Below are 17,493 nucleotides of genomic sequence, written 5' to 3' on the forward strand. Positions count from 1 at the left end.
GAAGGTAATAACTATTAAATAAAACCATAATAATGCTTGAATAAAAGCTTGTTTATAAAATGGACTATACTGCTTTATCCTGCTCTATTCTGAAAGTAACAAAATAGAACAAAAAAAAATCTCTGAAGGAGAATAATAGCAAAAGTTCTTCCCTTGTAGCTATTTTCAGTTCACTTTTTCTGTTTTCACAATGCTTAAAAGTATCTACTTTTACTAAAACCAAAAAAATCCACTGCATGTGATTCCCACAAATGAAAAACAGTGCTATAATGGATACAACTAGATATGTACATTCCCCAAATCCTCTGTGATTTACAGAATCTAATTAGGCGCTTCTTCAGAACATAAAAATGTATCTACCGCAAAGGGGCAAAATCACCACAGTCTCCTGATTCTACAGAACAATGATAAATCTCTGTATACTCACAGATGTAGAAATATTCCCGGCCTGGCCTGAATTCAAATCCTAATGAGAAGGGAGTGAAGAGTTGGAATTTTTCTGAGAACTTCAATGGTCCATTGGGAGAATGAGGCCGGTTGCACTCCCATCTCTTGAATCCTTTGGCGGTATGATCACAGGAGCTGTAGCCATCAAAGTTCACCATGTAAAGTATATACCGTTCAGTTTTATCTTCTGGCACCGAATCCTCATAATGAGGACAGAATACATCCAAATAGTCATTGATGCAGACATCAATATGATAATCCCCTCGCTGGAATCTAAAAAATAAAATCAAGACAAAACCAACTGAGGTAATTTTTCTAAAAAATATTTTACATCTTGATCAAATGAAACATTTTTTTCCTTCAGAGATAATGTAAGCAATAATTTGATCAGTTGTTTTTGAATTAACTGTACTTTAAAAAAAGGGCTTCACCCAGTCAGATCCTTCACCCTCATATAATTGCTTTTACATCTGTACAATAGTTTATTTCCACAATCAAGTTTACTTCAGAAGTGAATCTTTGGTTCTATAATGTTTTTTTAAAAAATTAAACATGGATTCGTTTGGAATATATGTAAAGTACAGTATAAATACCCGCTTGCCAACAAATTGGGATGCATTTTTTTTTGTATCCCAACCAAAGCTAATTGCAAGAACATGCATTTCCTACAACACTCACTCATCTTGACTTTTTCCTTACAGCTGGCAAGAGTTAAGATCCAAGAAAGCTCTAGTGTGCCTTTGAAATATTTTTGAAAAAGCAATATAATTCCATTGCCAAGTACAGAGAAGAGATACTGCTGTTCAGATAAAAGAATTCCAGGCTATGAATTATCAGCACTCACCTGACAGTTTGCAATGAGAGCCAGATGAGAAAGGCAGTACAAGGCACTTTTTACCAGCGCACTTTTCTTATCAGCAGCAGTATTAGTTGCAACAATTGTAAGGCTGGTTTTGCTGTCATTATAATAGTGCTGGGGTAAAGCTAAAACAATTCATTTCCAACTCTTACTGATGTGGTATACTGCAGGTTGAATTTGTAAATGAACCAAGGATTTTTTTTTAACATACAAATTGCACTTGAATCTAACTTGGTAATATGGTATTTACTTGCATATAAACTTGGGGAGTGACATATTCTTAGAGCATTAATCAAATTTATCAAGCACACCTACAAACTAGACAAGACACACTGGAATGCATTAATCAAATGTAAACACAATTAGCCAACAGATTATGTTTGTGCCACACAGTCCATATTTTACCGAAAATACAAAAGCTATTTTGTTTTCTATAATGATGAATATATAAGAGGCATAGTATGATATTCTATTTTTCTGAAAGGCAAACTATTTGAATGTCACATATTGCACAAACCATGGATGGCATATAAATACAGAAAATATAGATACAATTTATTTATTTATTACACACACAATCTTTCCTGCTCTCTGTTTACTGGTCATCACTACCATATCATTATATGTGGCTTCTATTCCTTGGCAGCCAGCTATCCATCAAGTGCACAGAGAGTAATAAAGACACTGTGACATATTTAACTATAATGATCCTTGTCACCTGAGGCACATATTTTAAGCACCTAATGGATCTGAAATCTGCCAACTGGATCCTTCTATTTAATTTGAGAAGAAAAGCAATAACAATAATACTGGCTTCTCCAAGGATATATGCAGAGAAACCTATTTGACCGTCATCATTATTTTGCTTTTGAAAAACAGGTTTTTAACAAAATTTGGATGAAGTACAGAAAGAAAGTTGAGATAAATTCTAATTCTGTCAAGGTACACTACTATATGAATTTACTTTGTCTTGAATATTAGTGTAAATTAAAGATAGAATTTTTCATCACTGTAACTCCCAATATCATTTCTCTCTTTCTTTCTCAAAAAGGAGGGAGCAGTAGCAAGATCACCTTTCTGCCTTACTTATGGTTGTGTATAAACTAAACTAAATCTTTTGGAAAAGACTGCTTCTAAAAGATAGTGTCTATACAAAAAGGAAGGTTTAACCATTTCCTATTACTTCCCTGTCTCAAATGTTGCAATTTGTTTTTCTGAGTCCTCAACTTATGACTATAATTGGGAGCACAGCTTCCATTGCTAAGTGATACAATTGTTAATGAGCCATCATGTGACTCCACCTGATTTTAAAAACGTTTTGGCATGGACATTAAATGAATCCAGCCTCCTGCATTGACTTTGCTTATTGGAAGCCAGCTCAGAAGATCACAAATTGCAATTACACTACCCCGGGACACTGCAACAATCTCAAATAGCTGAATTTGGACTAAGTGCTAATGTGCTCCTACACAGAATGTATTAGTAGCTAGGTTGCCTCTTTATTGCAATGATATAACTGGAATATAAAGTGAAGATTGGTACTCCTAGGTATGAAAGTCATGGTCCAGTGACTATGATGCCACTATCCCCCTCCCCCAAATTATGCATCTGTTCTTTCTTAGAGCACATCACGTAAAAATCCCAATGACTGAATCCATGAACTCTCACCACCACCTTTCCAGATTACCCTATAAGGAGTCTGTATCACTTTATTAATTCTCAAAAGCCCCATAGCTGCGTCCAGATACTGGTTCAGGATACTCACATGCTAGCAACACCAATTTTCAAACCGTAACACTGGGTACAAGAGTATTGTATGGCAGGCATAGGGCACCTGTTATAATTTTATGTCATAAAAATGTGAATTGCTTTACAGACATGTGTAATCTAAATTACTGATGCATTTGAAAACACTCCTAAAGAACCGTGCAAATAAATTAAAAATGAAACAAAACAATTTGCACTGTCTCTTCCAAACTAATAGGTATGCAAAATCAGTATTATATGTCTTTTTTCGTATCTGTACAGTACTTCTGAGATAAAGACAAATCAGGACTTGACTCTAATTATATTGGTTGTATACTGAAGAGGGAATTTATTTAACTAGTCAATATGTGATAATATTTTGTGTGTATTAATCCCTTTCATATTATTCTCTTTAAAAAAAAAGAAACACCATAAAATTCTGGCATTAAAAAAGTATAACAAGACACTAACTATTCATTATCAGATAGTTGGGAGTGGGAAAGACAATAGCTCCTGCTTGGGGCTTTTCCATATAAATCAAATATATCTGAGTCAAATTTTGCATTTTAAAATGCAAGGCATAGAACTTCTAATTGAAAGCAACACCCCCTATTTTCTGTTTCACAGCAGATTTTCTCCCTTTGCAGATAATTTGCTTTATAAACAATTTAACCTAATTTAACACATTGGTACATATTCAAACCATTGCAATGAGCTGATGCTCACTATCAGTGAGAACGAAATGTGAGGGTGGAGGGAGGGCCAAAAATATTTGAAAGTTCCCTGGATACATAACAAACATTGTTTTAGACCCTACACATATCAACGTATTAAGATTTAATAAATAAAGTGCTATACTAAAGATGCAAAACAACTCTATTTTTATTTATTAGACATATGTACACAGGTGCATGTATTGGATAAAATCTAAAATTAGAAGATGATTTTAAAAAGTGGAATCCACACTAGGGCAGAAGCCATTTGCAAGATCAGCTTTGCATGACATCATTTCTAATGTGACCAAATTGTTAAAAAAGTAAAATATTATTACTCTTAATTATAGTTTTCTTAAAGCCACTAATATTGTGATGCAAACATCTGGATGATCACTAGAGAGCAGCAAAAGATTCCATAGTAAATATTTGATTACCCTAGTGCAGTGATGGCGAACCTATGGCACGCGAGGCGCTGCCCTATCAGCTGGCCAGTGCGCATGCCCTCGCTGGCCAGCTGAGTTTACCATTTTTAAAAGCCATTTTTCGCCCTCCCCAGGCTCCAGAGGCTTTATAGGATCCCGGGGAGGGCGAAAAGAGCCTCCCCCGCCCCCCGGAGGCCCTCCGGAGGCTTCAGGGACCATCCGGAGGCTTCCCTGAAGACTTCAGAGCGCTCAAAACGACCCTCTGAGCAAACCGGAAGTCACTTGCGGCACGCGAGCCAAAAAAGGTTCGCCATCGCTGCCCTAGTGGTTGTCTGCGTTTTTTCAAGTCTAGAATTATATAGCTTTTACTTTAATGTATAAATCAACATTTAACTACATACTATATTTTTCATAAATAATTTTGAGTGATATAGCATAATACTGCAGAGTTCATGAATTCAAAATCACAAACCAACCAATATGTGCAGTGAAGCATTATTCAAACTGAACTCTGGATTTAGATTCATTGTTCTTCTGAATCATTAATAAATTTGCATTAATTACATTCTCCCCCTCAATATTCTTTCTTATGTAACTACTCACTGGATACATTGAAATATAAAAAATATTTACAGTCATTACAAAAGCAGTGCTTGGTTCCGTGTTTGAAAGTGAAATTATGCTAAATCATTATTCAGAAATAGCTATTAAATATTCTATGCTTTTTCAAATTTGTATGCTCCTTTCCTCAGATTTGTGTTTGAAAACAGTTTACTTGTTCAAATTCACAGAACATTGTAATACATAACCAGTAAACTATTAATTTTAACTTATTTTCACAACCAGACACTTCTAGATGCACATAATCATATATTTAAAAAACTGTATTGTGCAATAGTTTAGTATTATTTTCAGGATCTTGCAGGCTAAAACAAGATAGGAAGAGACTGGATCTTTATGTTTTCTTTTTTAATTTTAACAATATGCAGAAAGGTACTTCTGCAAGTGAAGTAAAATGGCACACTGTGAACATAATAATGATATAATAATCATGCTCAAACCTGGAAAGCAATGTCTAAGACAGGAGAAAATGTCTCCCTTTTGTCATTAAACCCTCAGTATTCAATTACTATTTATCTGGGTAATTAAACTTAGGAAAAGAATGCCAGGCTAATTGCAAGATTATGATAATTACCTGTCTCTGTTATGCTGCAGCTGATCAAAATAAAATACAGTCCAGGCATAGAGATGTACCTGCTCTGTAATAGTTAGGCTTCCATAAGAAGCCAAGATATTTTTTAGTTGATCATTACAAATCAGGCACTTAAGCTTATTATTGCATCTTCTCTGACTTTTTTCTGTCACTCATTCTGTTAGAACAAAACTCCCAAAGGTTATTCCTAAGCTGTTGCTCTCATTGGCCAACTGCCATCACTATTATACAGCTGAGTAGAATCAGGTCCCTGCAAGAGTTGATATAACTTGGCTTTGCTGTCTCATAATAGACTAAAATAAGTGGATTACATTTGCACAGAACCTTCCGTCTTATTTTCCATGTATATCAAAAAGCCATGGAATTAATATCAAGCTGTTCTACAGAATGCTTCATAGAACTGAATGGACAAACCACAGCAATGGAAGAAAAATGCAGCAGTAACTTATTTCACAAATCTTTATCTTTAGATACACTTAAAACAAAGATATATTTTACTAAAAGCTGCATTACGGAGACCTGGTTGGGCCATGAGGGGTGTGTGCCCCTTAGCGAACTATGCCCACCAGGCTTCCAGGCGTTTCACCAGCCGAGAGCCCAGGGCAGGGGGGTGGGTAGCGGTGGTTATTAGGGAAAGTCTCAGACCTCATGAGGTCACTGTGCCTCAGATAGGCGGGTGTGAGTCCCTCTTTGTGAAGTGGGGCCTTGGAGCTCAGGTGGGCCTTTTTGTTACATACCTGTCTCCCTGCTATGTTTCATCGGCCCTGCCGGAGCTGCTGAATGTATTAGCTGGATTGGCAGTTGATTTCCCCAGGCTCATGGTCCTGGGGGATTTCAATCTGCCCTCCATTGGCAAGACATCCGAGTCAGCTCGGGAGTTCATGGCTTCCATGACAGCTATGGACCTAACTCAGTTAATTCAAGACCCCACCCATAATGGGGGACACACGCTCGACCTGATTTTTGTCTCTGGGCAGTGGGTGAATGATCTAGATTTAGGGGATATTTCTATTCAACCCTTGTCATGGTCTGATCATTTCCTCATCAGGCTTGACTTCCATACCGCTACCCCTCGCCGCAGGGAGGGGGAACCGACTAGATGGTTCCGCCCCAGGCACCTTATGGACCCCGAAAGATTCCTGATGGAGCTTGGGACTTTTCCTGAATCCCTTGCTCACAACTCGACCGAAGCCCTAGTGGGAGCCTGGGATAGGGCTGCCGCTGGGGCTTTGGATCGTTTTGTGCCTTTGCGGCCTCTGACCCGGTGTCGATCCTGGATGGCTCCCTGGTTTACCGGGGAGCTCCGGGAGATGAAACGCCGGAAAAGACGCCTAGAGAGTGGCTGGAGGGCCAGCCGGTCCGAATCTGATCGAACACTAGTAAGAATTTATATTAAATCCTACTTAGTGGCGATAGAAGTGGCAAAACGGCAATATTTTCCCGCTCTTATCGCGTCCTCAGATAACCGCCCAGCCGCCCTGTTTAGGGTGACCCGCTCCTTACTTAACCAAGGAACTGGGGAAGACCCCTTGCAGGGTAGGGCTGAAGAATTTGTTCAGTATCTGCAGGATAAAATCGCTCAGATCCGGACAGGCTTGGACTCTGACTGGGTAGATTCAGGCGAGCCAATGGGGATGAATCTTGAGGAGACTATCTGGGATGGGTTTGACCCTGTGACCCCCGAAGGGATGGACAGGATTATGGGGAGACTCAGTGCTGCCACTTGTGTGCTGGACCCGTGTCCCTCTTGGTTAGTTTCCGCTTCCCGGGAGGTGACACGAGGCTGGCTCTAGGCGATTACCAACGCTTCATTGAGAGAGGGGTTCTTTCCCACCGCCTTGAAGGAGGCGGTGGTGAGGCCCCTCCTCAAGAAGCCTTCCCTGGACCCAGCTTCTTTAGCCAACTATCGTCCGGTCTCCAACCTTCGCTTTGTAGCGAAGGTTGTCGAGAGTGTGGTAGCACTTCAGCTTCCTCAGTACCTGGATGAAGCTGTCTACCTGGATCCGTTTCAGTCGGGTTTCAGGCCCGGGTACAGCACGGAGACGGCATTGGTCGTGTTGGTCGATGATCTCTGGCGGGCCCGGGACAGGGGCTGTTCCTCTGTCCTGGACCTATTAGACCTCTCGGCAGCTTTTGATACCATCGACCATGGTATCCTACTGCGACGACACGAGGAGTTGGGAGTGGGGGGCACCGTTTTATGGTGGTTCTCCTCCTACCTGTCGGATCGGTCGCAGTTTGTGTTGACTGGAGGGCAAAGATCGACCCCCAGGCGCGTCACTTGTGGGGTGCCCCAGGGGTCAGTCCTCTCACCACTCCTGTTCAATATATACATGAAACCGCTGGGCGAGATCATCCGTGGTTTTGGGGTACGGTATCATCAATATGCTGATGATACCCAACTTTTCATCTCTACCCCAAACCACCCAAACGATGCCCTCGACGTGATGTCCCGATGCCTGGAGGCTGTGCAGATCTGGATGGGGAGGAACAGACTCAAGCTCAATCCCTCCAAGACTGAGTGGCTGTGGTTCCCGGCATTCCGATTTGTACATCTTGTTCCATCTTTGATGATAGGGGGAGAAATTTTAGCCCCCTCAGAGAAGGCTCGCAACCTGGGAGTCCTCCTGGATACGCGGCTTAGTTTAGAAGAACACCTGATGGCCGTGACCAGGGGGGCCTTTTACCAGGTTCGCCTGGTACGCCAGTTGCGCCCCTTCCTGGATCGGGATGCTCTGTGCACAGTCACTCATGCCCTCGTCCTTTCTCGCCTGGACTACTGCAATGCTCTCTACATGGGGCTGCCCTTGAAGAGCACCCGGAGGCTTCAGCTGGTCCTGAATGCGGCCGCGCGGGTTGTCATGGGGGTACCTAGCTCCCATGTTACACCCCTTTAGACGGCCTGCACTGGTTGCCGGTTGTTTTCCGGGTGCGATTCAAGGTATTAATTATGACCTTTAAAGTGCTCCATGGCTTAGGCCCAGGGTACCTGCGAGACCACCTACTGCCACCAGTAGCCTCCCACCGTCCAGTACGATCCCACAGAGTTGGCCTCCTCAGGGTGCCGTCGGCCAAGCAGTGTCGGCTGGTGACCCCCAGGGGGAGAGCCTTCTCTGTGGGAGTGCCTTCCCTCTGGAATGAGCTGCCCCCGGAGCTCCGCATAATCCCTGACCTCCAGTCCTTCCAACACGCCCTAAAAAGTTGGCTTTTCCAGCAAGCCGGCCTGGCCTGTTAATGTTAATTTATTTTAAATGTATTGTTTTTTTTTTAAAAAAATCGGTTTGGTCTTTTTGGAAATGGTTTTAATCTTTTTTTTAACTTTTGTGATGTGTGTTTTTAATGTTGTATGCCACCCTGAGTCCTTTTGGAGAAGGGCGGCATATAAATCCAAATAAACCTAAACCTAAAACCTAAACCAAAATAAATTTAAAAAATCAAAAGTACCAAACAAAGAGCTATGTTAAAACATATGGCACAGTTTAGCTTAGTCTTTCCCAAATCTGAAACCCTACAGATAGATTAACAGTATGATTGGAATATTATAGTATTTCAAGATAACTACTAAAGGCTGATATGAGAATCAGGGGTTGCCACAAAGAAGAGGGAGTCAAACTATTTTCCAAGGCACCTGAGGGTAGAACAAGAAGCAATGGGTGGAAACTAATCAAGGAGAGAAGCAACTTAGAACTGAGGAGAAACTTCCTGACAGTTAGAACAATTAATCAGTGGAACAGCTTGCCTCCAGAAGTTGTGAATGCCCCAACATTGGAAGTCTTTAAAAAGATGTTGGATAGCCATTTGTCTGAAATGGTATAGGGTTTCCTGCCTAGGCAGGGGGTTGGACTAGAAGACCTCCAAGGTCCCTTTTCAACTCTGCTATTGTATTGTATTGTATTGTATTGTATTGTATTGTATTGTATTGTATTGTATTGTATTGTATTGTATTGTATTGTATGCTATCTGAGCAATGGCTTCGCTCTTTCGAGACCAGCGAGATAATGAAAGCATTTTGGAGACCTTGGTGGTCTCTGAGCTTGGTTGTTTGGCTGAGCATGACTCAATGATGAATCACCAGTGCTAGAGAATATGGAGTTTGTTTCCTGTTTATACACAATATCTTCTACACTGCCAATGTTGGTGGAGGTTGGTGTTTGTCCTTGGTAGTTCCTTGATTAGGGTATTGTTTTCTGCCTTATTGTTTGTTTGGTGTTAATCCTTTAAAGAAAGTTTGTTTCATAAAGGTTATTTGGGAGACATCTAGTATACAATGTCTAAGAAGTTCACCAAGCAGTTGGTGGGAATTCAACTTCCAATTAAACCAAGGTTTTTACATGTGTTAATGAATTATGCCACTTCTTGCCTTACATATAGCCTGGTGGTTGGCACCATTTATCATGCCCTACTTTGACAAGAACTTTCAGCTATTTAAGGAATTGACTGGAAGAAAAAAAAAGTTAAGAAACAGGAACAATTTATACATCTCAACCCAAAAAGTAGCTTAGTTTGAACAGAAAAACAAATAAATATTTAACTGCAAAATTCTAAAACACCAAGATATATCTCAATCAAAATCTTGTAATTTAATGGACAATTTGCTGTCTGAGATGGCATGTAAAACATAAACCCAAGCATAAAGCTGAATATAATGGTTTTAAGAGCATATCTGCCTGCTGTCACTTTTCAAAAATATAGATCTATTTGTCAAATCATAAAGGTTTTGATTTTTATACAGTGGTCTCTTGAATTATAGCTGACACTAAAAAAAGAAGCGAATATACCAAGATAGAATAGTTATAAAACTACTTACATAAAACACACAGACAATCAACATCATTTTCCATTTATAAATCCCAGCCTTTTTAGTACCATTTAATTCGATACTGCAACTTCTTTATTCATTTTGATAAAACTACACTACACTAGAATGCATAAACTAGGCAGCCATCCTTTAGAGCAAGTACGCCTAAACTTCTTCCTGTGAAAATTCTTACTGCAATGTTAAGAATAGCACACTGGTCCAGGATGTGGAATTTCAAGAGTCTTCCTGATAATATAGAAAGAGGGCAAGAAGGGCCATATTCATGCTGTGCAACATGTCAGAGCACCAAATCCAGAGATGAAGCTCTTATCCTCAAACTCTCAAAATGACTCCACAGTTTTAATCCCTGAAGTAGGATCTTCCACCTAGCAATATTGATTTTCCATTGCTGTGGGCATTTAACTTTGCAAGTAGGAGAGAAAGAAAAGGTGGGGGCAATTGTACAAGAAAAGTTCTTACTCTGTCAAAGCCATCAATTAAACTTATCAACTGAACTTTATACTGAGTCTTATAAACTGCAGGATATCTCTTCCCAGCAGCTATTAAAGTCAGCCAGGGATTTTAGTCTGTCACCAGTTGATAGAAAGGTAACCATCCAAATTATACCAGCTACTTTGACCATGTAATTTACAGATATTGGGTGGATTTCTGTCCAAATACTTCTTTAGCATCAGCCCTAATTGTTACATTTGGTGTCCAATTCACAAAATTGACTCAATTTGAAGGACCATGGCAAAACTCTGGATAATACTAATCTGTTTCATGGTGATGTCACTGTTTCATGTGCTTTTTTGTGATCACCTTCTTCCAGTTTTGTCATTACAAAAAAGTAATATACAGATTTAATCTGTCTCTTCTCTAATTTACTGCCCTTTTGTTAAAACAAAAGATTCCCAAATTAGTAGCTAACACATTTTAGAGCATGAAGTCTTAAGGTACAATAAATGTATAAATTAAGCTTTGAAAAGATTGATTTTCAGATTTGCAAAACTGATATTCTAGCAAGGAATTAAAGGCAGAAAAGACTATTTGATTTGGTAATGTAGTGTGAAATAGTATTTAAAGCATTATACTAAAGTGTTATATCTTTTAAGTACATGGAACTTTTGTATATTACTAACATTTCCAAAAGTTAATAAAATGTATCTACTGTAATTTTAAAAAAATCTTAACTAGATCATATAATGCTTATGTAACTTTTTTAGGTTTGCTACTTAGAGCCTAGCCCAGAGAATTTAACTTGTCATCAATTATTTCCAACAGACTTATAAATGTATGCATTAGGCATTTTTAGTAAAAGAAAAAATGATTAATATGCAAGGTAAACTATTAAAACTTACTGATTGTACTAGAAGAAATTAAGCTTATCGACTTCTGGTTCCGGCTCCCGAGAGCGACGGGCGCGTTCCGGTCGCCCTGTGCGCTCTTGGTGGGCTCCTCCTTGATCAGGGGGCACTGGGTGCCTTGTAGGGGCGCCCAGCCGAGGGGGCGGCTAGCTGGGGGTCCCCTGTGTCGGTGGCGGCTGCGGGGGGGGGGCGCTCCTGGCATTGCCTTAGGTGCCAGGAAGCGAAAGGGGGTGCGCGGGAGCTCTATGCTTCCGCGCGCTTTCGCAACAGGGCTGCCGGACAAATCCAGCAACTTGAAGGCTGCAGCTGCGAGGTGGTGAGATGGAAACCCTCCCCGACTCCTTTCTTTGACTGTTTGGTGAAGGATTGACAGCGTTTTAAAGACTTTCAATCGGTTTCTGGGAAGTGCGATTGGAGTGAGGGGGATTCCCCCCCTTGGATGGGCGGCTTTGGATTGCTCTCTGCCCCTGGAGGAGAGGGGGGAGAGTTTTAAAATGAAATCACACTCATAGCAAGCAAGCAGGTGAATACTCTGTTGCAATTGTGAAAGGGAAGTGATGATCTGTTCTTTTTGAAAACTTTTGAAAACTTTTAGTTTGCTGCCTTTTGATCCCGTGCTGGCAAGGCAAGATGGCACACTTCCGTTGTCTTTATGCACTTTGAAATTTGACTCCACCCACAGAAATTGCTGGCATTTTGTCTTTGTCTCCGTGACACTCAGAAATATCTCTTGAAATACTGTACCTTGGACTTGGACTGATGGATTTTATTGTCTGGATTTGAACTATAGAAAAGGTCTCTATTATTGTCTGGACTCCCTGCCTCGTGATCCCTCTCGGCTATCCCCTGTTCATCATTGCCATTCTACCTTAAGGACACAAACACCGCTGAGTTTCTTTTCATTAAGATGGCACCGAAAAGACCTCCACCTGGGAAACCAGGCTTTGTTGGCTCTGCTCCAACATCTTCAACGTCCAGCCCCAGTGGACAACAGACATTAACATCTCTATTACAAAAAACCCCTGAGGAGGACCTAACCCAGCAGTTGCTTCAAAAGATCTTAAAGGGGCAGGAGGAATCGAAAAATCAACTGAAAGAAATGAATGAACAACTCAGAGAGAACCAAAACCGAACGGCTCAAAATTCACAGAGACTGGAACTTTTGGAGGAGGGGACAGCTGAGATGAAGAGGGAGGTGAGGGGGGTCCAGAAAGGAAACCAAGATCTTGAGAACCATCAGATAAAAATAGAATTTGAAAGGATGTCTTTTTTCCTTAGAGTTCAAAATGTAATTGAGGCTGATAATGAAGATTTGAGGGAGATTATGACAAACTTACTCGCTGAATACATTAAAAAAAAAAAAACAGACAGCAGTTAGGGTGGGATATTGACCTGATCTATAGAGTCAATTCAGCTTATGCTAGAACACACAATGTTCCAAGAGAGGTTCATATTAAATTTCTTAGAAAGACTACAAGAGATGAGATTCTGAGTGCACAAAAGGGGCAAACGTTAAAATACAAGGAGAGAGAGATAGTCATCCTGAAACAAATCCCAAAAAAAGTCAGAGATAAAAGAAAAAAATATTCGTTTTTAGCAAAAAAAACTATTTGAAAAAGGGGTTTGGTTTCGATGGCTTCTGCCAGAAGGTATGTTGATCTTCTGGGAGGGCAGTAGAGCTAGAATTAATACAACTATGGAGGCGGAGGCCTTCATGAAAAAAAACAATGCTCTCCTAGATAAAGCTGTTGACACTATACAGGACACGCAGGACACGGGAGGTGCCGGAGCCTTGCTGGGGGGGGGGGGGGGAAGAGGCAGCATCAAGAAAACGTAGATCACAAAAGTGAGCTAGAAAAACACTGCAATTGCTGATACAGGGAATTTCTTTCTGTTGGATATAAAATAGATTGAAAATATTGGAAGATATAAGGTAAAATATGCTGTCAAAAAATTGTTAAGTAGTATTTTACTTAATGTATTAACAAGTGAAAATTACGAGAGTTGGGGGGAGTGCCATTCTCTGCACAATGTAGCTGCCATAATTTGTACCCTTTTCCACTACCCTTTTTCCTAAAATTTTTGTAAAACCAATAGAATTTTTGTTCAAAAAAAAAGAAATTAAGCTTATCAAATTAATGTTAATTAATATTAACAACAATACGAAAAAAGCATTTGTGTATATATTGTTAAATAAAGCAGATCTGAATCTGAATCATGTAAGATATGTTAACCATGTTATCTGACTCAAAAACTACAGATCAGCAGATCTGATGGAATGTAGCTAAGACTGATATTCGCTAACCATGTCCTGAGGCATTCACTGACATCCGTCAAGAGATATGGTGAACAAGAAAGAGCACATCTGAAGAAAGGTCTTACGTTTCATTCTCAGAAAACTGATATTCATGGTGATGGATAGAGATGGACTGAAAATCACTTTGTTTTTCCGAAAGTAGCTACTATCAATACAAATGCTATCACCCTTTTGTAATTTTTTACTTTCATTTTCTTTTAAACCATTGTTGATGAATGACATTCAATTGAATTCAATGGGAAATGTGTTATGAACATTTCTACGAACTTTACATTCATTTTTCCCCTGCCTTATTGTTGCCGTATAACCCAACAATAGCAAGTGTGCTACTGCAGCCTGCTTAACCTTTCTGCCTGTGGAAATACTAAAGAGAACAGATTCAACCATTATTGGTTAGTTGTATGTGGTGACCAGGAATTCTGGTTTCTTTCTTACTCAGACTAGATTGAATAGAACATAGTTATCAACAATCAAGCTCACAATTTTGTCTGACTGCACATGCTAAATATTGCACAAAACCGCACACGCTAAACACAAATCAATAAAAGGGAGTGAGAAGACAACCCTGCTGTATGTGTATTTCTCACCAATAAAGGGAGATAAGACAAAATCTCAATACAGCAGTTCTCAAATAAATTTTTGCAAATAAATTTGCATTTGCATATGAAACAATGCCAAAGCAAAGCTTTGAAAGAGAGAAAAAAGGGTTTACCTACATGTGCTGGCAAACCAGGGGGGAAAGCATTAGGGTTATGATTAAATTTGCAGTGGAGACATGATGACAAAACCTCTGCCCTTTTTGTACTCTGGATTCTGCAGATGTTTCTTATTGCCAATAAACCTACTGAAAGGCTTTTCTGTACCCCATAAAATACAATGAAAGCAATTTTAGTATTAAAGCTACATATTCTAATAATCATCTCAAATTGTCAGCCCTTTGTATGTTATGAATAAATCCAGCTTGAACAGTTTTGGGGAGAAGGAGAGGAGTTCAATGTTTACAACAAACGTTCCCCAATTATTTGCAAAGTATGTTCAGTACAGTAGCCATTACATTTCTTTTTTAAAATTATGGCAACAACCATATAACATGAAGATGACAAGATGCTTTAAGAGCCACTTTTACATATATTAGACAGAGATTCACCCTGTAAATATTGCTGTCTTCTAATTTCTAAGTAGTTTGCAATAAAAGGTTTAAAAAAATGTATTTCAATCTGTTTGTTAAGAACCATTGAACAGTGTAACATGATTTAAGGTTTAGAAGATTGCTGTATGAAAGAAATATGTAACATTTTACTGAAGAGAAAGTGGAGCAGACTTTCATTCATCTAATCTTGTAAGAAACCCTAGTTTAAAAAACAAACACAAAGGAACATTTCCTGAACTAAAAATTGGTCTTAAGTATGATTCTAATGCTTAATTTTGTAGAATGCCAAAGTCCTGAGAAGTTGTTTTTTTTGTTGTTGTTGCCTAAGCTGGAAGAATTATCCTGCATGTAAAGAAAATCTCTTTATACTTCTTTAATTCAACTACAACCAATAAGTAAAGAAAAAGTATTATTTGAAAGCTAAATCTCCTTTAATTTGAAATTTATATGGAAATAATGTTTTTCTCAAAAGACTAAATGTTTTCTCCTTAAACAAACCTGGAGGTTGGAAGCAAGGACATAAAGGCGATTTTGATTCTGAAAACTGTTTTTGTTATTTTTTGTATGCAGAAAAGGAAAAGCAAGATTTACTTTCCTTGTTCAGTTATGCTGACTTTTCCAGTACAATGTGTTTCATTTCCTACAAAGATATTAGTCCAATCAAACTGTGAAGGAACACAATCCTTTGCTCAAATATTTTTGTATCCACAATTTTACTATTACATGGATAAGAAGTTACTAGTAATCTGATTATCAAATTCTGCCAACATGTGTGGGAGCCCATACTTTAACATAAATAGGAGGCACAAACTGGAGTGGAACAGATACAAAAGTCCCTGATATGTACATGAATATGCATGCAATTGATCCACTTGCTTGGGATCAATTAACACCGCATGTTGAATCTATATCCTTTGGCCTCACCCAGAGACAAGATCCCTATTATACCATGTACCCTCACAAATGAAAACTGTTGAAATAGTCATGCACCCAAGAACATGTTTATTCTTGACATCAACTAAGCAGCACAACAATGTGCAAAATGACACAACTGAGATGTAACAAAATGTGAGATTGACTGTTGGATATCCAGCCACATTTTCAATTTCAGGGCATTTCAAGAGTTTGAAGTTAGATTACTGTAGAGCAATGAAAGTAAAAAATAATAATTGGAAGTCAAAACATTTTCAAATCAAGCTGCCAAGTATGATATTATCTGTATATATTCTTTCTATTTGGCCTCAAGAGAGCGGGGGGAGAGATAATATATCATAAACAGCCGGTGAAAGGATGGTAGTGCCGAAAAGCTAGACTAGAAGCTAGTGCTGAATAGTAGGAGTAAAATGTAGATATTCTTATTTGTGGGTTTTTGCAACATTCTGAAGAGGACCCAATGAGAAGAATAACCTGATAAAATAATGCAGCACTACAGCCTTATTTATCATTATGTATGCTAACAGAAAGTGGGGGGGGGGGGGAATTCCGTAAGCAGGAAGGAGCAAGTGTGTTTTCCTCTCTCAATTATATCCATACCTATCTTTTCTTTTGGTTTCAATAATGTCAGATGATCCCATGTGCTCACCCTCTATGAAGAATTGGTTCCTGGACTTAAAAGAAAATGCTGTGAGCTTCTGAGGCCTCTGTAACTAATTCCATGGCTGCAACTACTATGTAGTATAATATCTCTCTTGTCCCAAAGTGGTAGTATGCGGAAGAGTAGAGGAGTACATCTTTTATCTCTGCAAGTCTCTTGAGCTGCACCTGTTAATCCCCGTTTGCTAGAATATATTTTAAACTATATATATTAAGCACGTGCTATTTGTTTCATAAACAAAAAAGAAAAAGACAGTTCAGATATATATCACACATTTCAGATAACGAAATTTGCAGCACAAGTCAGCTGCTTAAACTCATCTATTACTGTCAAGTCTAGAGTACTCTTTTCTACTGAAGATGGCAAGTTCTTGCAAACTGAATTTTACATAAATAAGAATATACAAAATCAACCCCCTTAGGGATAAAAAGAATATTAATGACAGCAGGTGGAGCTGAATACAGACCACAGGGACACTTGTTGGCGTGATTCAAGAGTGCTCAAGGCCATCTGATGCAAAGGGCCATATGATAAATCAGCCGAAACCTAACCTAGCTAATTGTCTCCCCTGATTGTAGCGGCTCTGATTAGAAGAATAATCAGCTCTCAGCAGCCTGTAGGCAAAAATAGCATCCAAGGGTTTTTCCTCCCTTTTTGAGGATACAGAATGAATTCCAGATCACATTATTATAGTGCGAACAAAATTTATATACAAACAAAGCCAATAACTATTTTGTAATTAACTAAAGCATTTCTTTTTCTTTATTTTTTAAGGAAATGGTGAGGGGATACTGGATCACAATAACTCTTCATAAAATCTATTTACAGCAACAGGTAGTTTATTTGGAAACTGCAAGAGGTGTA

The 17,493-nt window shown here is 39.1% G+C and overlaps 1 protein-coding gene across 3 annotated transcripts in view; it reads right to left on the bottom strand.

The window, feature by feature from the left end:
* The window catches only part of EFNA5 (ephrin A5), a 213,547-nt gene that overhangs the window by 45,474 nt on the left and 150,580 nt on the right, over nt 1–17,493 (bottom strand). For all 3 annotated transcript variants that reach the window (XM_081942268.1, XM_081942266.1, XM_081942267.1), the window contains exon 2: nt 428–720. In XM_081942268.1, the coding sequence (XP_081798394.1) occupies nt 428–720 (293 nt within the window). The remainder of the gene's footprint in view (nt 1–427; nt 721–17,493) is intronic.

This window comes from Natrix helvetica (genome assembly GCF_964273705.1).
Source record: "Natrix helvetica genome assembly, chromosome: 2".
Classification (NCBI taxonomy): Eukaryota; Metazoa; Chordata; class Lepidosauria; order Squamata; family Natricidae; genus Natrix; species Natrix helvetica.